At 37.7% G+C, this 25,494-nt stretch overlaps 2 protein-coding genes across 2 annotated transcripts in view; one reads left to right on the top strand and one right to left on the bottom strand.

Moving 5' to 3' along the window:
* The window catches only part of LOC115885122, an 81,105-nt gene extending 66,483 nt beyond the window's left edge, over positions 1 to 14,622 (top strand). Inside the window, exon 17 of the mRNA XM_030903911.1 lies at positions 13,682 to 14,622. Coding sequence (XP_030759771.1) covers positions 13,682 to 13,910 — 229 coding nt within the window. The 3' untranslated portion in view covers positions 13,911 to 14,622. The remainder of the gene's footprint in view (positions 1 to 13,681) is intronic.
* Positions 14,623 to 19,877: 5,255 nt separating this feature from the next.
* Positions 19,878 to 23,406, bottom strand: LOC115885121. Its single transcript, XM_030903909.1, has 3 exons — positions 23,350 to 23,406; positions 21,980 to 23,289; positions 19,878 to 20,061 (listed from the first exon to the last, which is right to left on the bottom strand). Exons 1-3 carry the CDS (start codon positions 23,404 to 23,406, stop codon positions 19,878 to 19,880), a joined length of 1,551 nt encoding a protein of 516 aa, XP_030759769.1.
* Between the last annotated feature and the right edge of the window lie 2,088 nt (positions 23,407 to 25,494).

The raw sequence follows: 25,494 nt of genomic DNA, 5'->3' as shown, positions 1-25,494 counted from the left end.
TCTCAAAAATTTAAATTAATTACTATAAAAAATATTAAATTTAATTACTATAAAAAATAAAAACACAAAGATTACATTAAATGTTCAAACTGCTGTCCATTATTATCTAGCCTCTAACAGCATTTCGAACGTGTATGTTGGTTACACTTTGCAAAGCCACAACAAAACTATTTTGTAACTCTTCTAATAAATTTGCATTTCGATAAATTTCGTTTTTCAGAAATCCCCAGAGAAAGAAGTCTAAGAGAGTGATATCAAGTGACCTAGGTGGCTAGGATTAAACTATTTTCTGACCCTTTAAAAATGGCTGGGTTTGGTTGCTCGCGCTCAAAATATAAATCAGCTACCATTTGCTTATGTTTGTTAGACTCAATATAACATTCTAACATATTATATTTCTCAAAATTTTCAAATTTACTCATTTTTTATTATTTAAAAAACACACACTTCAATCTGTTGTAATGAAATGTCACGCATCTATCAAAGGTATGTGCCGATCACCATGACAATCTTTACTTTGTTACTCGGCGCGGCCTTTACTAACTGGATATTTTAAGAAAAATTTGAAATGTTGAGGTTAATAGTGAAAATAAATATAGAGTGTTATATATTTTCGAGAAGCTCATGCCAAGCTGAATCAGGAAATTTAAAAATATACAGGGGGTTCTATTTAAAAGAACAGAAGTATAGTTAATATCTAAAAAATAATTTTTTCGAAAAAAGTCTGACTACGCCACTGAATTCTACACAGAAAAGTGCCTTTAGAATGTGTAATTCATTTTTGCGTAGTTGCTGAAATAAACGAACTATCGAACATCTTCAAAAAGTACAAAATTTGAGAATCCCCCTGTAGCTTCGAAACCGATCAAGATAGCCACGATTCGTTTGCGGCATTGTGATTTTTTCAAAAAAGAACCCGAGACTGCAGTATCAAAATTTGAATATTTCTTACGGTTTCCTAGATACCCCATAGAAACAATCAAAATGGTCCAACCTGTACATATACATACACCGGGTGGTGCATCGTCGTTGGAAACATAGGAAATCCCATGCAAATTTTGAACGGTCCAGATATTGGCTTCCCTATTGATTTTATAGCGAAGTCGTTTAGGTTGTAATACAAAAGAAAAAAAGTGTAGTAAATAGTTTTTTTTAAGGTCTACGTTTGGTTAACATACATGACGAATTTGAACAATTTTGGATAAGCCGATTTTAAGTAATTTGAAAAAAACTGAATCGATTTTTAAATTAAAACTAAATAGGTAACAATCAAACATCAGTCAAAAAATGTAATGTTCAGTAGTAGTAATAATTTATTGTTATACACATAAAGAAAAAGTGAGCATGATAAAATGGTACTACGTGGGAAATAGCTTAGACAGTGTATCTGACGTGTTTCGGTTTATTTCTCCCGAATATTAAAATTAAATTACTTTTGACAATGACAAAATCATAGTTTGTAAACCTAAGGTATGTCAGATTTTTACTGGAGTTTGATTGTTTCCTGTTCGGTTTTAATTTAAAAATATAGATGCAATCTTTTTTAAATTACTCAAAATCGGCTGGTCTAAAATTGTTCAAATTTGGCATGTGTATTTACCATACATAAACCTTTAAAAAATATTTACGACTTGGCTGTAAAATCAATAGGGAAGCCAATATTTGAACTGTTTACAATTTGCATGGGATTTCTTATGTTTCCAACGATGATGCACCACCCGGTATATTTTACCATCTTATACAAAGATTTATCATACTGTTACGGATTCCGTGGGTCCACTAATTTAAACTCACGATAAAATACTTAACGAGTTTATTTGTCTCGCTCTGTACACACAACTTATACTATTTACAACACAATTTATGCAACTAGTATTACTCTAACGGTATTTCACAATTTAAAGCGCGGTATATTCAAACTTCGACTTCAGACTATCTTCAGACTTGTCCAACTGTCAAAGCGCGGGCCTTATATACCCCCTGGCGATTGTTTCTGGAATTTTCTAAAGAATTCTGTAATTTTCTTTTACTTTCTGGCGAATTCGCCAGGTTACTCAATGAACGTTGCGGTTATGTAGCAGTAATGCAGTTATGCAACTTCTCAAATTTGATCGTCCCGATCAAGGTTTCCTGTCTGGTATCTCTTCAATCGATCGAGATGAACTACTTTCATCTTACTTCTAAGCTGGAGTTAACTTTGGGGACCTTCCTTTCTTGCGCTGTGGGTTATACAACCATACTTTATCGTCCTGTTGAAATCCCGTAGAATTAGCTCTGAGGTCGTAACGAGCTTTCATCCGGTCACTGGCTAGCGTAATCTTCCTTCTAACGGCCTTATGAATGTCCAATAATCTTTCCTTCCTAGCGCTTCTTTCGAACGACAGTCCAACGCTATCCTGTTCCATTTCTCCCCCAGATCGAGTATTTGGTCCTTGTCTAGCTGCGCAAATATTACAACGTTGACAATATTTCTTAACATCTTCGCAATAATCCACCCAGTAAAAACGATCTCTCAGCTTGCTCAAGGTCTTGTTTACTCCAAGATGGGCTCCAGTACCAGTAACTGAGTTGTTACTGTCTTGCCATCCGCACTTTCCCACGTGCGCTTTAACAAACCATTCTCAATCAACAGTGAATTCCACTGAGCCCAGATAACAGTTGAAACTGTTATAGTTATTTATAAAAACAGCTTAAAATAACAGCTTAAAAATAACAGGTTTCTTTTATTTTACTACTAAATATCTGAAAGAGTATGAGACGGTCATCGCCAGGCGTATTAACGCAGTTGCAAGTTGCAACAATGACGTGCTCGGTGGTAGTATTTCCAGGGTGTCAAAACATTTCTAAATATCGATTGTTATCTAAAATACCTCTCTAAAAACGGTGGTTATTTTTACAAATAAGCGCTGTTTACAAATTACGATATAAAAAAGCCAAAATTCGGCCACTCGTCTATAGTATATACCTACGCCCTGCCCCTCGATCCGCGTAGATCCTGAATTGCGTAGCAGTGTACAGGTGCATCTCACTCGACGGGCGAGAAGCCCTTAGTTATGATTTTACCATTTGCGGTCAAAAAATAGCAATATAAGAAAATGTGTAGTATATTCTTCATAAAACCAACTACACACTAGAGTTCGAATTAATTTACACTTAAACTAGCGTGTACCCGCGACTTCGTTCGCGTCGAATTAATAATTTCTAATGGTGATGATAAAGCAAAACAAGAATTTCCATTAACATACAAACTGATAAATTTTCTCACATTTGCCAAAAATAAGCTTTCTAACGTCGAGCAGTTTAAGCAGAATCGTGGTTAATCAATTACTCAACTTTTTGGAACACCCTGTATGATTTTGAAAAAATTTCAAAATATGTAAAAAAACAAAATAAATTATGCGTGTCCAGGCGTTTTCCGAAAGACTAACCGTTTTTAAATAACAAATATTGTAATATTTGAGGGGCGTTTTCACCCTTGTTGGAATTTGAGATTCGAGAACCCCTCCTTATCGAACCTCAACTCACAGTCAATCCGTTTGCAAAAATCAGCTTTAAACGTCCAGCAGTTTGCTAGCAGAATAGTGATTACTCAATGGTCATATTTTATGAAACAACCTGTATATATTTTTAAAAAATCTTAAAATATGTTAAACAACATATTAAAATATACGTGTTTAAGAGTTTTTCCGAAAAACTCACCGGTTTTTAAATAAAAAATATTCTAATATTTCAGAGTAGTTACACCCCTTAGAATTCGAGTTTCGAAAAAATCCCTTCTTATCGAACCTCTACACACTAAAGTCAATCCGTTTTCCAAAAAATCAGCTTTTTTACGTCAAGGGCTTTTAAGCAGAATCAGATAATCAATGACCAGATTTTCAAAACACCCTGTATACATTTTTAAAAAATCTTAAAATATTATTCTGAAAATTTTTCAGAATAAATATATACCTAAATATTGAAACTTAATAAGTAAGTACTGAAACATAGAGCGCCATAATATCTCGACCTCCGTCCGTTATTCTCGTAACAGGTTGAAACAGAATGTATCTAAAACAACTGATGCGTTGTTATTCCCCAACCTGTTTCAGAACCTCCATCGACAATCGACCGATGCAGCAGCGTTCCTTTCCACACCTATATTATCTCGTCCGCCGCCCTGTTATGCTTGTAACAGGTTGAAAAACAACATATCTAAAATGACTGCTTCTCCAACCCGTTGCGAGCCTCCATCGACAATCGACCGATGCAGCAGCGTTCCTTTCCCACTCCTGTTATCTCCACCGCCAGGCGTTATGCCCGCAACTGTTTCAAAAAACCTGCTTCTTTTATATCCTATTATTTTTAAGCTGTTGTAAATACGACCATTGACGGTATCGACCGAAGCAGCTACGTTCGCCGTAGCGCTTTCCCCACCCCGTTGTCTCGCCGCCTGTATCGATGGTTGACGAAATAATATGTTTTCCATCCATATTAGTTGTTTTTTGGAATTGCTTCGAGCAGCATAGAATTTCGTGGTGATGCAGAGCGCCGACTTCGTTTTTCCTTTCACGAGCGGCCGATCTCTACGTGTCGTTATTTTATATCTGTTATTTTTTAAAAGTAGTAACGGTTGCGTTATGTTATTTATAAATAATTGTTATAAAATAACAGATAGTTAAATAACAACCCATCACTACCACGTGCGCTTTAACAAACCATTCTCAATCAACAGTGAATTCCACTGAGCCCAGAGAGCTTTGAAAACCAGCCCTCTGTCCGCAATATCCTGCCACGGTGGTCTTTCGCCGTTACCTTCCTTGAGCCGTAGTATTGCTCCGATGTCTGGATCTTCTTTTTGATCTTTCCTCAATTGTATCGTCGTCCATTGTTCGTCAGTTCTCGGTTTAAAATTCCTTACTCTGATAGTGCTTTCGCGATGTTTCATTTTCTTGTCCAGGGTAGCTCGTCGTCGATCTGGCTCGTTGTCGATAATTTGTACCCGTCCTACACGGCACTCAGGGGTTTTCTCCATTTTCCCGAACACAGTCTTCTTGGCATCACCATGTATCATCACAATTTCCGCTGATCTTGCTTCCATATTTCCTGGTCTCTTCTCTTTAGGTACAGAAAATTCTTTATTTCCGATTTTCAGGATGTTTTTATGGTGATCGAACGAAAACCCATGTTGACTGATCACATCCATACCCATGATAAAATCATCTTCAATGTCTGCCACTAAAACGCTATGCCGAAACTTCAAATTCCCTAACTCCAGTTCCATGAAAGCCTCTCCCCGTACAACGGCCATTTCCCCCGTAACTGTACGTAAATACACTCTTCTTCTAAGAGGCATCATCTTCAATCCTTGCACTGGGTTAGTCCGCACCAACGATACCATAGCGCCTGTATCCACAGTCATTCGAATTCTTCTACCATTGACCTTCCCGTTGATCACCAAACTGTCAGCGGTTTTTCCTAGACTCCTAACGGAAAACATCCTAGGGGCTCTGTTTTCTTCAACCAATACTCGCCCATTAGTACTGATTTCCTGGTGCCTATGTTCTCTTGATGGTAAACGGAATCGCATTTGGGCGCGGCAATCCCGTTTGATGTGGGCATTCCTGCCACATCTATAGCACCTAATGGATCTTCTCTGCTTCTCTGTCTGGGTGTTGTTGACTCTCTTGTTCACTAGTAACTCACATAGTTTATTAAACATCTCCTCCAAACGTATGTGAGAACTCTTTGGCTGTTCCTCAATCGTTACCGAGCCTATCTTCGGTTTAGGAATGGCGCTAAATGCAGCTTCTATTTCCAGCGCCCTGACGAGTACTTCGCTGCTGGTAGAAAATCGGGATATTTGCAGCGCCCTCTGTAATTCGTTGTCCTTCAATCCACTGATAAAGCACTGGGCAGCGAGTTCCTCCCTAAACCTTTCCGGTGCTTCTGGATATGCTAGGTGTACCAGCCGACGTAAGTCTGCTTCAAATTCCTTCAGACTCTCTCCGGACCTCTGCAGGCGTGTCTTGATCTGGGCCTGGTAAAGTTGGCGTCGATGTTGGTCGCCATATCTTCTGTCCAGTGCAGCGACCAAAGTTTGGTATTCTTGCTGTTGGGCTGCAAGAATAGTTTGCAACAGTTCCAGGGCAGGGCCACGCAGCGCGATGACAAGTGCTGCTGCTTTCTCTTGGTCAGTCCATTCATTGGCAGCAGCCGCTGCTTCAAACTGGCGGTGGTACATCGTCCAGGTCGTTTGTCCATCGTAGCTCGGGGCCTTAAGATTCGCAGTTCCTTGAACGCCAGGTGTCCTTACTTGTACCTTGGTCTTCTGTAGGTCCATCTCCAATCTTTCTATCTTCTGCTGAAGGCGTTCCTCAAGGTCTTCTACGGCTTCTTAGAAGTGGTTCTGCTGTTCCTGGCAACGTACTTCCAACGTTGCTTGTTGCTGTTCCCCCAAGCTTTTCTGAAGTCGAATTTCTTGATTTTCTAAAGTTTTCTTAAGACGGTCCTGATCTTCTTGTCTTTCTTTCTGGCGGCGCGTTTCTATATCTTCTAAAATTTCCCTCCATTCATTTTTCTGACGAATTTCTAAATTGCCTAAAATTTTCTCAAGCCGGTCCTGTTCTTCTTCTTTGTCTTGTTGTCGTTGAATTTTCAAATCTCCGAAAATTTTTTCAAGCCGGTCCTTTTCTTCTTGTTTTTCTTGTCGTCGTTGTAATTTTTCCTTTTCTTTTTCTCTCTCTAATTTCTCCATAACATCGCCCAATAATTTACTTACTTCTTCCATTTTCTTCGCTTGCTGTACCAACCATAAAAATTCCCAAATTCGGTGTAAAATCTTCAAAATCCACTTAAATCGCACTTCCGACACCAATTGTTACGTATTCCGTGGGTCCACTAATTTAAACTCACGATAAAATACTTAACGAATTTATTTGTCTCACTCTGTACACACAACTTATACTATTTACAACACAATTTATGCAACTACTATTACTCTAACGGTATTTCACAATTTAAAGCGCGGTATATTCAAACTTCGACTTCAGACTATCTTCAGACTGGTCCAACCGTCAAAGCGCGGGCCTTATATACCCCCTGGGGATTGTTTCTGGAATTTTTGTAAAGAATTCTGTAATTTTCTTTTACTTTCTGGCGAATTCGCCAGGTTCCTCGATGCACGTTGCGGTTATGTAGCAGTGATGCAGTTATGCAACCAGTAATGCACCTTGACCTTGACAATACGATCGAAAAAACACCGCGTCAGAGTTGCTTTGAAATTAAGATTGTTGTCATATTATATTATGTAAATTTATACAGGGTGTCCCAGAAATAAGTGCAAATATTTTAAGGGGTGGTAGATCTGGTTAAAAGAAACATATTTTGTCTTTATAATTTTTAAAATAAGTTGAAAATAACTGAGTTATTTAAGTTTGAAGAATTGAAAAAGTTTGAAAATTAAAATAAAAATTGCAACATTTACAGCAGAAATATATATAATAACATACTTCAGAAATTATTTGAAAAAAAATCTAAATAAAAATGAAACTTCTACACCCTGTATCTCCGAAACTAAGCATTTTAGGACAAACATTTATACGAACTTTTTTACTTATTTTTATCTGCAGAATATGCTGCCAAAGTTTCCGGAATACAGTTCGGGCCACCCTGTATATAACAGGGCTAATTCTTATGAATATGAAAAATACACCGCGTCAGAGTTGCTTTGAAATTAAGATTGTTGTCATATTATATTATGTAAATTTATACAGGGTGTCCCAGAAATAAGTGCAAATATTTTAAGGGGTGGTAGATCTGGTTAAAAGAAACATATTTTGTCTTTATCATTTTTAAAATAAGTTGAAAATAACCCAGTTATTTAAGTTTGAAGAATTGAAAAAGTTTGAAAATTAAAATAAAAATTGCAACATTTACAGCAGAAATATATATAACAACATACTTCAGAAATTATTTGAAAAAAATCTAAATAAAAATGAAACTTCTACACCCTGTATCTCCGAAACTAAGCATTTTAGGACAAACATTTATACGAATTTTTTTACTTATTTTTATCTGCAGAATATGCTGCCAAAGTTTCCGGAATACAGTTCGGACCACCCTGTATATAACAGGGCTAATTCTTATGAATAACCTATAATTTGCTTCACCAGATCAGCTGATCTGTTTGAATGTTGTTGACCCTATAACCTTCGTTGTTAAGACAGAAATAAGTAATTCATCGATTAACAAATAGGTGGCGCTGATTCAAAACAAGTTGGCAAGTATATTAGGGGATATAGTCTGCCGTCTACTCAGGAGCTCGGATCAAATAGGATTGTTTAGGTTCCGGTGGAATTTTTATTGCTTTGGTTTGAACCTTTGAATAAGAAGACTAAGGAAGGAGCATAATGCTATCCATGTATTCATGCATGGTGGGCGGAAAAAGCACCATAAAAGCACTCTAGGGTGGGGATCCTTGACAGTTCTGTTTGACGATTCATTTGACACATTTGAATTTGATTTGAAATTTTGTGGATTTGTCAGTCTTTACGGAGCTTATTTTATGTTATTTATTATTTATTCTACTACTGATAGTTGTATAAAGGTAGTAAATCTAGATAGAAATTGTGGCAGCACTTAAATTAACAGTGACACTATCGCGATTTATCGAAAAAGACTCTAAAATAGTTGGTTGTGTAGCGTGCGGTAGATCTCGGAAAAAATTGAGTGAAATAATGGAACAACTTTTCGCTAGTAAGTGACGATATAATATACATACGTGTAGTAAACCGATCATTTATGAAATTCACTTAAATTAACTAAATTATATATTTTTCTTGCATTTTAACTTTTATTTATTAATAATAATTGTCAAAGATTAGATGTCAAAGAATTTAGATACGTTATTTTGACTTACCTGCATTAGTAGCGTATCGGATGTTTGTGGTAATAAATATAGTCTGTCCAACGAGAAGATCCTTGACAGTGATAGATGTGTCTGTCATTTTAATTTCAAAGTAGTTTATTTTATTTTACAAAGAAATAAGTTGGTACAACTGGAACGCATGGCAGGATATATTTAAAATTTGATTGACAAGATGACAAGTGATTACTTCAAAATATTGTGAAAAAACTGTATAAAACTGAAAAAATGTAATTGAGTTATTTTATTTAATAAAAAGGTAATGTTAATACAAAACAAACAAGAACAAGACACTACATACCAAAAAATATAAAAAAGAACTATTATTTACTTTCAAGCTTTATGAAACTACCCGCATTTATGATTATATTTATCAATATAACTTATGTACAAATACAAATTTGTAATATTCCACAGGAATAAATAAAACAACATAGGTAAATAAAACAAACTATTTTATTAATAATAAGACAAAATCTAAAGGCGAGTTCATACGCATCGGCGTCCGATTGTCGTTCATCGTTCCGTCAAACCAATAAAATTGAAATACGATCTGTCATTTTTTAAATAAACCAATAAAACTGGTTAAAAACAACAAGACACGACGCATGACGGATTTATATTTAAACCCATCCATAGATAACTTAAAAATTATTAGAAACTTTTTTTAGTAAAATAAATAGATTGGTATGGGACGTCATCTGCTTTTCTTCTGTCATCGTCTGTCGAAATCTTACCTGAGAAAAAAAACAGAGTATACTTATTATAACTTATCTATTTTTATTAGAATTATATATATTTTTATAACAATTTTAATAACTACCAACATTTATTCACAACGTAAAATAAAACAACAAATTATTGGGTCTACCCCACGTCTACCCTACATCAAAGTTTTACATTTTTTAAATAAAATTAGAACGACACTGATAAACCGGAATTTAAGTCGGCCATATTTGAGGCCCATCGCGGTGTACCTAAGATTTTTGATATGCTCCTTCCTTAGTCTTCTTATTCAAAGGTTTGAACCTTTTTTTCGTTTTTTTTTATATTCTGTGATACAGGATGCTGTAATACTTGGATCTTTTCTGTTTTTTTTCTTGTAAATTTAATCTACTACCTATATTGCCATATTATCAAGAAATTATGTTTATTAACTAAAAACTACTTAAAATTCCTAAATTTTTTTCAAAAAATCCCAAATTTACAAAAAAATCGCCGAACAAAACTCATAATGGTGTTTTCTGGGGTCGAAATATACAACCCCTAAAAATATTTGCACTTATTTAAGACTCACCCTGTATATGTAAATTTATAATTGTGAATGTTACATGTTAATGGTGAATTATATATAGTTTTCGATCATACGTTGTACTCAAGATTATTTCTCCGTTTAATATTATCACCTATTTACCAACGTATTTAAAGTCGTATATGAAAGGTACAGGCAAAGAAGGCTATAAGTCAGTTTTTGTCGAAATTGAGTTAAAAATCAGGTCATCTGCACGATAAAGGTGCATACTATGCATAGATCATATATACTTACGTGGATAAGTAAATCACTATGGAAACTGTCGCAAACATATCAACGATTTCCATTTATCTTCTTTTTTTGTTGCACACGCGGTTCTTCTACTCTAGCTATCCTTGTCGAGGACCTATCGTCCGCGCGCCAAATTTGCACATTAATTTTAAAAATTTAATTTTTAAAATGCTTATATTTAAACAATAAATTGAATGTTTACTGTCACAAAAATTAAATTGTATAAAAAATACATTTAGCCACTCCGTACTAATATCGATATTGTTAGGAAATCTAACCAGACAGTATGCATATGGCTTAATATAAATAAAAGAACAACTGAATTCTTTACTTGCCGAAAAGATAATCCGTGGACCTCTATATTAGAACTTTCACACACTAAACACTCTCATTTTTAAGAGTATTTAGAAAGTCCAACGAAAAAAAATAGGAATATAATTGCACAAACTTAAAATTAACTTTTCACTGAACACACTTGCATCCTTGGCTATATAAATGCGATCAATTAAATCGAAAAAGTAATTAATGCAATTTTTAAATTAAGAAACGCAAAAAACAAGCGTCGTTACACAATGGAAATAAGAATATAACATATGCACGACATATGATTATGACAATATGATGACAATGAAAAGTTGGTTTCCATAGCAATGTGTAATTTGTAGTTTCTAAAACCGTATAAAATTGTGATTATTTTGGAAATACGTGCAACTTTTAATGCGCATGCGCAAATTGAGGTCCTCGAGAAAGACAAACCTATTGAATGTTTCATAAGTGCAATAAAGAAGGTTTGAAAATGGCATGTCGTGATGTTGGAGACATATTTTTTAATGCTAAACTTATGGCATTGATTTATCCACGTAAGTATATATGATCTAGGATCGATTTAAATTTTAAATATGTCCCCAAAAATTGTTCTGGCTAAATAAGGGATTAGTCATGAGATATGAACTGTTTTATATTTGCTTCTCTTCTTCTTCTTCGAGTACCGTCTCCTAACGGAGGTTAGCAATCATCATGGCTATTTTGATTTTATTTGCGGCTGCTCTAAATAATCCATTCGACGTCAATCCATACCATTCTCTGAGGTTCCTCAGCCAGGATGTTCTGCCTCTTCTGCCCCGACTACGTCCTCCTTGGATTTTTCCTTCCATAATATTCTGGAGCAATTGATATTTAGGACCTCTTATAACGTGTGCAAAATATTCTACTTTTTTCCTCTTAACGGTTTTATGTATTTCTTCTTCCTTGTTCATACGGCTTAACACCTCGATATTTGTAACTCTATCGACCCAAGAAATCGGTAACATGCGACGATAACACCATCTTTCGAAAGCCACCAGTTTGTTAATTTCGGCTATTTTAAGGGTCCACGCTTCGGCACAATACAATAAGTTAAATCTAAGTTTATATCTCTACTGCAACAAAATTTCTTTAGTTTTAAAAAAGAATTTCTGGCTATCTCAATCCTGGACTCTATTTCTTACAATTGTTCGGCAATTTCATTTATTATTGTGCCCCAGTATTTGTAGTGTTGGACTTTTTCTATTGGCGTGATGTCTACTGATATGAAGTATTTACATTCATATCATATATTTACATACATATCATATTGGTCCTTTGATAATCATGAATTTTGTTTTCTTCAAATTCATATTCAGCCCATATTGTTTGCAGGATACATTTATTCTTTGAAGTAGATTCTGCAGATCTTCACTATTGTCTGTCATTATTGATATTGTTGATTCGTTGATTCATTCCATTCACTTTGATTCCCTCATCTCCCTTTTCCAAAGCTTCTTGAAAAATGGCCTCACTATATCGGGTGCGTCTCAAAAGTAGTTCACCCCTATAACTATTTTTATTTTTTCAGATAAAAGAACGATGTTTGGTATGTTAGTATATGACATAAATTCGAAATGATTGACGTTTTCAATTCTTTTCGGCTACTTCCTGTTTCACCGGAAATTACTACAACTTTTGATTTTTACATGGCGTCGTCGGTATTTTTTTACTTTATTCGATAGAAAATGACACCTTGAATAGAATGACATATCATATGTCAACTTTTGACATTTTCGTTTAAAAAAAAATTGCATTTTAAAATTAAATCTAGTGTGCCATGGCTGTGTTACAAACACTAATTTTTAATCAAGAAACCTTGGAAAAATAAATTTGATCCTCTAATGTTTTTAGTGTCTTGTCCTGGCCGGTTAAAAGATGCCCAAACTGTATTTTTAATCATATCTCATTTTTTTCAAATGGAACGAGGATGGCCCACTAGCATGTTTGGAAAAAGCATTTTTTTACGAATAATTTAGTACCATACACTTGGTATTTCGAGTCAAATTGTCCTTATGAATCGCATGTTACAATTTCAAATAAACCATATTTGAAAATGTCAAAAGTTGACATATGATATCTTATTCTCTTCAGAGTCTCATTTTCTATCGAATAAAGTAACAAAATACCGAGAGTGCCATTTAAAAATCAAAAGTTGTCATTTCCGGTGAAACAGGAAATGACCGAAAACAATTGAATATGTCAATCAGTCCTAATTTATGTCATATACTAACATACCAAATCTCGATTTTTTATTTGAAAAATAAAAAAGTTATAGGAGTGAGCCACTTTTGAGATGCACTCGGTATATATTGAAAAGGAGGGGAGACAAGATGCATCCCTGATGTACACCTCGTTGTATTTGTATTTTTTCAGAAAAAAAAAACATCATCTAATCTGATCTTAGCGGTCTGTCCCAATAAAGGTTCGCTATCAATCTTGTATCTCGACTATCAATATTCTTTCTTTGTAATATTTCGATTAGTTTTTTGTGTCGAACTCTGTCGAACGCCTTCTCGAAGTCTACAAAACCATCTTGATTTACGTCTAAACATCTTTGCGTAAGAACATTTAAACCGAAGAGCACTTCCCTTGTGCCCATTTTCCTTCCTAAACACCTTCTTTCCCAGTTTGAATTTGATTTATTGTAAAAAGATACCTTTTTTAAATCACCCAGTGCGTTAAAAAATATCTATGAATTTTATTTGTAGCACAATGTCCTAACAACTATAGTATTTAAAGAATGTGTCCTATTTTACTTTCATAAATTAGTTTTCCAAGCTCTCAAAACCTTTAAAACTCGTTTTTCTCAAACCTCGGATTTTTTACTTATCGCTTTGTTTGCCTGTACCCTTCATATGCTTTCACTGGGTTTCTATAATTTGTTTTAGGAAACGGCGTTACATAGGAGATCTGGCTTGTGAAGATTTTGACACACCAATAAAACGGGAAAAAAATCTGAAGTGGGTTAAAGAACAGTTTTCCACATACAGAACGAAAATTAAAGAGTTAGGAAACACAGTTAGAAAGCTGCAAACAGAACTAAAAATTTTAAAGGGCTTAGTGAAACAATACAAAGCAAAAAAGGGCTTAATGAAACAATACAAACAAAAAAAATAGTATATAGAATCTTCTAATGCAAATTACTATTACTCTCGAGTAGTTTTAAATCTTACCGTGGAAATAGTTTGCTTAACTTGAGAGTGATTTTGTAGAAGTCAACCACCAATAATGACCCTTTCTGTACTGTAAAGCTGTAGTGAGTCTACTACAGGACACTGTAAGCTCAATAGGCATCTAAAGCTGATGGGGTTGATGGACGAAGCCACGTGTTTATGACGTTTTATGTCAGTGCGCCAGTGTGGCAAATGAGCAGTTCTTTGTACTATGCGATGCTAGACCATTATCAAATCATTATCAAAAAGCTATATGGAGGGTTCAGTCTTCAAATCCAAAAGAAACAAGCCTCAAAGTATCGGTCTCAACATTTATTATTAAAAAGTTAAATTGTGACATACGAGTACCATCAGAAAAATGTACAATTAAGGTCACACCACACACGATCACATTTTACATATTAAAAGAACACCCTTTTAAATTTCCGAGAACGTGTCCTGGAGATCAGAAGAGGACCACAATAATAGATCTGAAAAGGTCGCGGAATGGTCAAGAAATCTTGAAGCGGTACACAATCATGAAGAAAATTGAGTGTCACATGACTCTGACAAAAGATTCCTTTTGGGTTATCACATCGTCAAGCTGAGGCACCCAAATAAAGGATCTATAACTAATTATATTATTATATAACTAATTTATTAAAATTTGGATTTTGCTCCTTTTGTCTTTGGTTTTTTGCTCCCTAACCTAATAAATTAAATCCTAATTTAGGAACTAGATGTGATTTTAAATTTTTTAATTTTAATACATTTTGTTTTAGATAAAATATAGATTTTTTAATTCGGTGCAAATTTTTCGTTACATTAAACATACTTTTCGAAAATTAGCGGTTTTTAGCTGATTTTTAATTACGTATTTGGCGGGATATCTGGGACAAATGATTAAACTGAAAAAAGAAAACCAAACAATGAAAATGAAATAAAGAGACGAGTAAGACTGGCCTGGGCAGCATTTGGAAAATTAAGTTACATATTAAAAAACAAAAGATATCCACAGTACCTCAAAACCAAAGTATATAATCAATGTGTACTCCCTGTACTTACTTACGGATCCCAGACCTGGACACTGACAAAATCAAATATGGATAAGGTAACCAAATCTCAAAGATCTATGGAAAGACATGCTACATATAAGGCTGGCAGATAGAAAAAGGAATGAGTGGATCAGAGGAAAAACTAAAGTAAGGGATGTTAGAAGTGAAGTAGCAAAATTGAAATGGAAGTTTGCCGGTCACAGTGTCAGACGGGAGGATGATCTATGGAACAAATGCATCGTAAACTGGAGGCCTTGGGAGAATAGAAGAAGTAGAGAAAGACCCCAGATGAGATGGGCGGACGATCTGAGGAAACATGCAGGCACAAGATGGATGAGCATGGCGACAGAGAGGGAAGAGTGGAAGAGATTGGGGAGGCCTATGTCCAACGATGGACCGAAGAGGCTGGATAGATAGATAGATAGAGATTTGGCGGGATGCTAAAGCTGGCTGTTTGCAACGCTTTGAATAAAGCGATTAAGCGATTATTTGTGATAAACCTGAAGATAGATGACAATAGGCGCGGAATAGGGTTGTTCCGCATAGTCAGCTTCTCGCGATTGAGAGTTTTGTTTATAAAGTAATTAATAATATACTGGGCGTTTCACGGTTATGGTATGTTAGACGTTTATGGAGTACAGGTGATTTTTTTAAACATATGGATTTTTGCATAAAGGTACCGCCCCATCTGTCTAAATTATTTTCAGCATTAGAGTGTTGCCGCTTCATACTGTAAGTGGTAGCATCTTTGTTACTTTAAATGGGACACTTGGTATATTATTACATTTTTCGAAAGTACTTTCATATATCATAACTTTTTTATTATACTAACTTATACCTACCTGTAACAGCGCTTTCAGGTGGAGCTGAGCGTCCGCGACGGATTGTCCGCGACTTCGAGCAAGTACTATGAGTTTATATTGTTACGTTTTTCGTCGGTTCCGTGTGGATAGAAAGTCACAATTTATTTAAACACAATTTATTTAACACTAATTAACAAAAACAATAACGATAAAAGACTTAAAGAACTATTTTACAAGCGATTTATAACTATTTATCTAGAAAGAATTTATTTTGAATTTAGCGCGGCGATTGTAACTGTACGCGTCGACCGATTGTTTTTCTCTATCCTCGTCAGGCTTCAGGCGCCGGCTTATATATGAGCGAAACAGACAATCCAGATTTGTCTCGAAAATTCTTAGCCGCGTTCTTCGTCTCACCAGCTTCTTATTCGTTCACGAACATCGCCGGGTGTATGAGTCATAGCCGAGTGGCCAGGCCTAAGGCCGGGTTCAAACGGGTCCGCAACACTGCCCCCTTCTTAAATACATGCTCGTCCCGAGATGTACACGGTGAATGAAGGTATTTGCAAAGCTGGCCCCTGGTACATTGAGAAGTCTGGTAGAAATAGCAGTCTACAGTTTTCTCTCCCGATCTCAGCTTTGGGTTGTAGCAGCAAACGAGGATCTCGATTCCCGTAAATCTGAACAAGACTTTAATCATGTTACGGATTGTACGCCAACTCAAACCATCGAGTCCACATGCCAGCTTCGGAATGGCTAATCGTGTAATGTTGTTTAGCAGGGCTTCTCTCAGTTCAATCAAGGTATACCATAGATTGGGATAAGTCGGCTTACTCGGGGACCATTCCTTTGTGACCAGGTAGAAGATGTGCCTTGCTTGACCATGTGCATTGTCGGTTAGCCTCAAGACGCTTTCAACCTCTGGATCCTGTCGGCGAATTCTCCGACACGCCCAAACTTCTCATTGAACGTCGAAGCGATTCCTCTAGACATTCGCAAATGTCGGGCTAATCAGGAGGCACGGAAAAGAGGTCTCGTTGTTCTTCTTTGGTCACACCATAGCGAGCCTTCTCACTGCTGTTGTATCGGACCATGAAGTTGTTCTGGTCTTGCGGATATTAAGGACTTCACAGACACCTTTGAACAGATTGGACTCAAAATTTCTTCCCTGATCTGAATGCAGCTCCATGGGAACACCAAACCTGCAGATCCATTCTTTAACAAGGGCGTCAGCAATGGTGGACGCTTCTTGATTTGGCAACGCGTAGGTGTCGACCCATTTGCTGAAGTAATCCATTACTACCACAATGTATTTGTTGCCATCGTTAGTCTCCGGGAAAGGACCAGCCACGTCGATCGCTATTCGTTCGAAGGCACTGCCTATATTGTACTGGCGCATTGGGGCTTTACCGCGCTTTTGTGGCCCATTGATGGCGGCGCAAACGTCACATTTCTTGCACCAGGCCCTCACATATTTGCAGTTCACCCAATAGAACCGTTCTCGCAGCTTGCCAAGTGTTTTGGTAACACCAAGATGCAGAGTTCTGCTGGTTCCATTGTGAACTTCCTCCAAGACTTCCGGGACCCTCTTCTTTGGAATGACGATCTGCCTTCTCTATTCTTGTCCCTCTGTCTCTCAATCACACGGCGAAGTAACCTATCATCTATTACCAAGGAATTCCACTGGACCCAGTACCACTTCACGTTCGACGAATATCTGCAAACTTCCTCCCACGTTGGTATTTGGTCTGCGTTTTTCCAGTTAATTACTAAGCCTAATTCTGGGTCACTGATTTGGTCATTTGCATGATCTTCGGGTTGCCAAGTATCATTAATCACAGTTGTTCTTAGGAGTTTCGCTTCTTTCTCTTCTGCTCGGGAACAATGCTTACAGTCCTTAGCGCAAGGTCTTCTGGAAAGTGCGTCGGCATTTCGATGGATTGCCCCAGCTGATTCTCTCGAAGTCAAATTCTTGTAATCGTTCAATCCATCTAGCTACCTGCCCTTCAGGATTCTTATACTGCAACAGCCATTTCAAAGCAGCATGGTCTGTTCTTAACAAGAACTCTCTTCCATAGAGATACTTGTAGAAGTGTTCCACTGCTTTAACTACTGCTAGTAATTCTCGTCTGGTCACACAGTAGTTCCTTTCTGGTTTTGACAAGGTCTTACTAAAATAACCAATTACTTTTTCTTGACCATCCTGGATTTGAGACAGAACACCGCCTAATTTGAACATTGCTAGAGTCGGTATCCAATATGAAATTTCCGTTGCCAAGAGGGTAGCTAAGTATGGGCGCACTAGTCAGGGCCTTCTTCAATTTTCGGAATACCTCGTCAGAATCTGAGTCCCAAGAGAAACGCTTCTCGCTTTCGGTAAGCTTGGTCAATGGTTTTGCGATGGTGGCGAAACATTGTACATAGCGGCGATATCATGTGCATAGCCCCAAAAAGCTTCCGAGTTCATGGTTGTCTTTGGGTATCGGCCACTCTTCCAATGTCTTGGTCTTCTGTGGATCTACCGCAACTCCCTGGGAGGAGACTACATGGCCCAAGTAATGTACCTTTTCTTGACACAGATGACATTTCTTAGGCAGCTAAATTTCAAAACAGAGCTCGCTAGTCGCTTGAAAACTTCTTCCAAATTCTTAAGATGATCGTCAAAGGATTTTCCAACCACTATAACGTCATCCAGGTACACTAAACAGGTAGTCCAGGACAGTCCCTTTAACACAGACTCCATTAGTCTTTCAAAGGTAGCGGGCGCGTTGCACAATCCAAAGGGTATGACGGTAAATTGTCACAGTCCGGAGCCAACTGAGAACGCTGTCTTCTCTCTGTCTTTCGACGCCATGTCGACTTGCCAATATCCACTCTTCAGATCTAAGGTAGAGAATATTGTCGACCCCGCCAGCGTGTCTAGAGTATCGTCTATCCTCGGCAGGGGATAGCTATCCTTCATGGTAACATTATTGAGCTGCCGATAATCAACACAGAACCTGGTGGTACCGTCTTTCTTCTTTACTAGTACTACCGGCGATGTCCACGGGCTGTTAGATGGTTCGATGACACCCTCTTCTTTCATTTCTCGAAGGATTTTGTCAGCTTCTTCACGTTTGGCGAGTGGAAATCTTCTCGGATTTTGTTTGATTGGTCGCGCATCTCCGGTGTCAATTTTATGTTGTACTAAATTGGTACGACCTTTATGTCCTGCTTCTCCTTTATCAAACACATCCTGATACTTGATTATTAGGTTTCTCAATTTTCTACTATCCTGGGAAGATAATCGGTTAACATTTACTAGCGCCTTCACCATTTTGTCCGGCATTTTCGAAGCCGAAACTTTAGAGGTTTCCATGCTTCGAATAACTGAGGAGATCGAGCAGGGTTCCCTTCTTCAAGGATACAGAATAATAATTCGCGTTCATTACTCTCATCGGTACAGTCTTCTTCGCTCGTAGCAGAGCTTTTCCAACAGCGACCTCGTCCTATTTCGCTGTCATGGTTCCTTAGCTCCAACAGAATAATACTCCCATTATTCATTTTACCCTCCAGGCAACCATTCAAAAATATCTCACAGCGCTCAGGGATTGAAACATCTTCTGCTACTACCACGCGAAGCGTCTCCTCACATTTCGATGTAGAACCACTTCTTCATTTATTTTCAAAATTCCTTGTTTGAGGTTTAGTTCAAAACCTCTAGTGGTTTGGTTTGGTCCATGATGTCCATTCCGAGAATAAGTTCATCTTCGATGTCTGCTACTAACACTTGATGATTAAAACAGGTGCTTCCGATAACAAAATTAAGATCTACCTCTCCATGGATGAGAGCGGAGCTTCCTGTAGCTGTATGTAGTCGCCATTGTGTTGTTTTAATCCTTTTTGATGTTTTAAGGATATCCGGCCTGATGATTGTTTTGGTCGCACCCGTATCCAACAGCATGGTCCGTAACTCTCCATCCACGAAACCATCCACAAAAATGCTGTTGAACTTGTGTTGTAACGATGCGACTTGAGCAGTTTTCATTGGGGCATGTTGGGTACAGGTCGACGTGTGCCCCTTCATTTCGACCTTTAGTAGTTTTCCGAAATTGACGAAGCCTGTTCTTCATTCTTCTCCTTACAGCGGCTTCGCACGTGTCCCACCTGTCCACAATTCCAGCAACGAATCGGTCCCTTCTTGTCCATGTACTGGTCCATAACTTTCCGTACAATCCCTTCCAAGGATTCGTCGCAACATTCGTCGATGACCCGTACTCTTCCTAAAGACCGAAAACTTTGTTTCGCGGCCTTAAATTCTAGGGCACGTGCTAAAGGATCCACCAAGTGCGTTGGGTGGGCTAGAAGAAGCGCTTGCCTTGTCTCGTCACGTAGGCCATCTGAGAATGCCTGTACTGCTAACCGCTCCATAACATTTTCAGGTGTAGCAGGGTACGCAAGGCGAACGAGGTGGGCTATGTCCGCTACAAACTCCTGCAGAGACTCATTTGACTTCTGAATGTGATTTTTCAGCTGGGAATGGTAGACATGCTCTAAATGAGCCTGCCCGTACCTCATTTCTAAATGTCGTACCAATCTCCTTGTTCCGATGGTGAGAGTGTCTGCAGGATGCCAGTCGCATCTCCCCGCAGTGCGATAGTCAAAGCGTTAGCTTTTTCAGCGATTGTCCATCCGTTCGCTCTTGCAGCGGCTTCAAATTGACAAAAGTAGTTGGCCCAAGCTGTTTTTCCGTCAAACTGGAGGCTTCATAACTGACTTTGAGGTATACTTATTTTCGACTAGTTTCGGATCCTCCGGTTTTTCTTGACATTTTGGTGAATTTGCCTTTCCCATTTCTTCTCTCAAAATCTCGATTTTTCTGTTTACATCGTCCTCAATTTGTGTTATTTTGTCTTGTAGCTCCGTGGAATTCTCTATAATCTTTTCTTCTAATTCCCTGGAATTTTCTACTATCTTGTTATATAAACTTCTTCTTCTTCTAGTGCAGATCCATTAATGGATATTTGCGATAACATTTTCCATTGCTTCTCTGTTCCGGGCGGTGTGTATTAACGACTGAACATCGAGTAGCCCTGTCTACTGTCTAATATTCCTCAGCCAAGACATTTTCTTCCTTCCGATACCCCTCCGGCCTTCGATCTTACCTTCGATCAACAAATGCAAGAACTGATATTTGGGGTTTCGCATTATGTGCCCCAGGTATGCCGTTTTTTTTCTTTTTAATCAATTCAAATAATTCACGCTCTTTGTCAACACGTCTGAGAACTTCCTCATTTGTCAATCTAGCCAAACCAAACCAAACCAAGGTATCTTCAGGATTCTGCGATATAGCCACATCTCGAAAGCCTCCAATTTGTCGATGGTAGCAGCTTTCAATGTCCAACCTTCCATACCATAAAGGAGCACCGACCACATATAACACTTTACGAATCTTAATCTAAGGCTAAGGTCAAAATCAGAACAGACAAGTACTTTTCGAAACCTCAAAAATGCCTGCCGAGCTTGTTCGATGCGACATTTAATTTCCTTGTCTGATGTCCAATTTTCGGAGAGCCAGATGCCCAAGTACTTAAATTTATCTACTCTTTCTATGGGCCTTGAGTTAAATGTTAGAATGGAGTTTATAAACACATCTGGGTTTCTGGATATAAACATAAATTTGGTTTTCTTGATGTTGATGTTTAAACCCATTGCTTTGCTCTGTTCTCCTACCTTGTTGACCAGTTGCTGTAGGTCGTGTATATTGTCTGCAATTAAGACCGTGGAGATAGCACGCAACCCTGTCGCACCCCCTTCTAACTTGTATGGGATTGGACATGGTATTGGACAATTTTATTTGTGCTGTTTGGTTCAGTATAACTTCTCAATGCACTGGATGTCTTTATGATCTATATCAAGTCTTTTCAGGAACTGCATTAATTTGTAGTGTTGTACGCGATCGAATGCCTTTTCGTAGTCTATGAAACACAGGCACACATCCTTTCTTTGATCGTAGCAGTTCTGGACAAGCACATGTGTTGCAACTATCGCTTCACTGGTGCCTTACCCTTGTCTGAATCCCATTTGCGAATCGCTTATGTCCCTTTCACATTTTTTTTTAAATTCTCTGGTGTATTATTTTCAGAAATATTTTTAGGGTATGGCTCATCAGGCTGATAAGTCTGTGATCTTCACACTTTCTGGCATTGGTCTTCTTAGGCAGGGGTATAAAAGTAGAACGCAACCACTGTTTGGGGTAGAGACCTGTCTCATATATAATATTGAATATTTTATGTAATGCTGTAATGCCTCTTTCATCTAGCAGCTTAAGGATTTCTGCAGGAATTTCACCCTGGCCAGCCGCTTTGTTATTTTTCGAATTAAGGATGGCTTTTTCAATCTCATCTTTAGTAATCGAGGGGCCGGTTAGTGAGTTATTGATATCAGCTGAGGGTCTTTCATCGTCAAAAAGTTTTTCTATATACTTTTCCCAAACATTGTTCTTCTCTATGCTTTCGAAGACTATCTGGTTGTTATTATTGACTGTCACAGTTGATCTCATTTTCTTATATATGCCAGCAGTCTCCTTCAGCTTTTTATGCAGGTTAAAATTATCATGTTGGTTTTGCAGCTGTTCTAATTCTGAACATTCACGTTTAAGCCATTTGTTCTTTGCTATTCTAATCTTTGTTCTTATGAGTCTTTGAATATCTTTGTACATGCCATCTGTTTTGTTCTTGTACTTTCGACGTTCATCCATTAACAACAATATCTCATCCGTCATCCATCTTTGCTTTTTGTTTTTTGCTTCATATCCTAACTTGTTTTGCATTGAATTTGATATAACGTCTATTATCTTTGTCCAAGATTGTGTTGGTTCTTTTCCCATATTCGGTATCATTGCTTGAATTTGTGTGTTGATTTCGTCACTCATCTCTGATTTTACTATTGGATCCCTCATTCTTTCTAACGCCATCCGGCGCTGTGTGGTTGGCTTTCTTTGACTCGATAAAGCAATTTTCATTACGGCCACTAGTAGCACATGCTTAGAAGGAACATCGGCGCCAGGGTAGGTGCTGGCTCTTTTGATGGTTGAGCTGAACCTTTGGTTAATGAGGATGAAATCTATTTGGTTTCGTATTACATTGTCCGGTCGGTCCGCTGGAGACTTCCAGGTATAGAGACGGCGAGAGTGAAGTTGAATCGCCGTATTTGCTATTTTCATGCCTTTTTGGCAGAACTGCAGAAGTCGATCGCCCCTCTCGTTCCTTTCTCCAAGACCATAGGAACCAATAATTTCCTCAAATTTACCCTTTCCTATTTTGGCATTGAAGTCATCCATAATTATGTTGACGTCGTGTTTTTTAGTCAATATGAGCAGTTCTTTGACTTCCTCATAGAATCTTTCCACATCATGGTCCGGCGTATCTGCAGTTGGAGCGCATACCTGTATTATATTAAGATCACTTAGCTTGGCTCTGAGTTTTAATAAAGCAGTGCGATCCGACTATGGAACAAAGTCCACTACAGATTTCAGTATTTTTTTTTGTTATTATGATTCCCATACCTTTTCTGTGTTTTGGATCTTCATTACCAGAGTAAAAGAATAAGCCGTTATCCACATTGCACTCTCCCACCCCAGGCCACCAGGTTTCTGCAACGCCTAGGATATCCAGACTAAGTCTGTTCATTTCTCGTGTAAGGTTTGCCAGTTTTCCAGCCTCGAATAGGCTCCTTACATTTGATGTTCCGATCTTAATTGGTTTTCTCAAATTCGCTCTTTTGTTTGTTACATTTAAAGCCGTTCCCCCCGGAGATCCGATTGGGGAACTATTTATAATTTTGAATTAAATGTACTCATGTTATTGTCTTGGGAATTAATAGTAAAGGTGGTATCCCGTTGCCTTCCTTTATGCCAAATCCTGGCTTGTGTATCGGCCGCCCATTTTGGGTCAGACGCCGTTTGCAACCGCCCAATCTGGGAACAGATATTGCCGTTGTGCTTTTATATTGCCCCCAAAAGCATGGGTTGCCACTTGTGCCAGGTCCGCCGTACCGAAGTTCTTTTTCTCCGCCTTTTCTGCCGGTGTGGTCTTCACCCGTATCCCTGAGCAAAGGGATTGCGTCATACCCCGCAATACTGGGTCCCCAGCAGAACTTAGCCACCGATTCCGTGGAGTCGGGCCCACCCTCGCGACTTGGACGCGCCTGCTGAGAATTACCTATGTGGATTCAGAGTAGGAGTCTCTGATTTCCCATAGGCCGGGTTAATGTTCGTGTATGATTCCAAGAACAAAGGCTTCTATATAAACTATATAAACAAGGCAATCTATATAAACTTTCTTCTAGAATTTTCTGTTATCTTGCCTTCTAAAATATTTATTAAATCCTGGGAATTTTCCATAATCATATCTTCTAATTTTTGAGAATTTTCCGTCATTTTATCTTCTAATTTTTGTAGGCACGAGTCAAGGTCACCTTCCAACTCAAAAGCAAAATGTGTGAGGATCCTCACCTTCCTCCACTAAAACGCCTCTCAGTCTGGCTTGCAAAATGCTTTTCTTTCCATCTGTCTTGCACTCTCTCTCTTCCAATATGCATTTGAGTTCGGACACTTTCAAGTCTTTCAACAATTTTTTCGGAGCCATTGTCAGTCTTTTTATTTTTGTATAGTCTATCACACACGTCTCACCTGACACCAATTGTTACGTTTTTCGTCGGTTCCCTGTGGATAGAAAGTCACAATTTATTTAAACACAATTTATTTATCACTAATTAACAAAAACAATAACGATAAAAGAGTTAAAGAACTATTTACAAGCGATTTATAACTATTTATCTAGAAAGAATTTATTTTGAATTTAGCGCGGCGATTGTAACTGTACGCGTAGACCGGTTGTTTTTCTCTGTCCTCAGGCTTCAGGCGCCGGCTTATATATGCGCAAAAATGGCCGAGTACACACGGGTCCGCAACAATATGAACAATTTCACATGGGTCGCGTATGCTCCGTCCGGATGAGTTCGTCGACGACTATCTTAAAAAAACATCCGCGCGGACGCTCCGCTCCATCTGAAAGCCCTGTAATAGTTTACGGGATAAAAATAAAACATGTGTAACATTGACAAAAAATGTTCTTGAGCAAGCATTCATTAAATCATAAATTCGGCATATTAAAAGCTGAAATTTGGTTTATAGGTTAAAGAAAAAATCATCCGATTGTATATCAAATAGGAAGATCAAAAAAATATTTCTGTTTATTATAAAAGCGCTCAAATCATTGTAATGACAACAAATAAAATTGCTTTTTGTGAACGATAAATAGGGTTGGTTTGGGTTTATAATTTAAGAGGTACATTTTAAATTTTATCTTTAACTGTTTTTTATTGTAGTTGTAAAATTCATATATACAGGTTACACGAAAACGGAAAGATGTAGAAACAAAATATTTTATATATGGGGACAATGTGCAGAATTTAAAAGTATTTTGAAATATACAGGGTGTATTCAGAACTAAGATCCATACCAAAGTTATATTTTTTCTTATGGAACACCCGGTGTTTTATTTCATTTTTGGTTTCTTGGGCTCAAAAAGGCATTTATTATAAGGGTTAAATATGTTTGAACTTTTTGGTTTTTGAGATATTTCGATTTGAGATCTGAGCTAGATAGGTATAGGACGCCCTAATATAGTTTGAAAGAGCATTTGAATCT

Source organism: Sitophilus oryzae, unplaced genomic scaffold, assembly GCF_002938485.1.
Source record: "Sitophilus oryzae breed Bouriz unplaced genomic scaffold, Soryzae_2.0 scaffold_374_pilon_pilon, whole genome shotgun sequence".
Classification (NCBI taxonomy): domain Eukaryota; kingdom Metazoa; phylum Arthropoda; class Insecta; order Coleoptera; family Curculionidae; genus Sitophilus; species Sitophilus oryzae.
This window is presented reverse-complemented; position numbering and strand designations above follow the sequence as displayed.

Coding starts and splice junctions, on each gene's coding strand:
- LOC115885121 (XM_030903909.1), bottom strand. CDS start 23,406: ATGTGGATAACGGCTTATTCTTTTACTCTGGTAATGAAGATCCAAAAC. Junction 23,290..23,349: donor AGATCCAAAACACAGAAAAG/GTATGGGAATCA, acceptor TTTGTTCCATAG/TCGGATCGCACTGCTTTATT. Junction 20,062..21,979: donor AAGAAGACCAATGCCAGAAA/GTGTGAAGATCA, acceptor GTCTTTAGGAAG/AGTACGGGTCATCGACGAAT.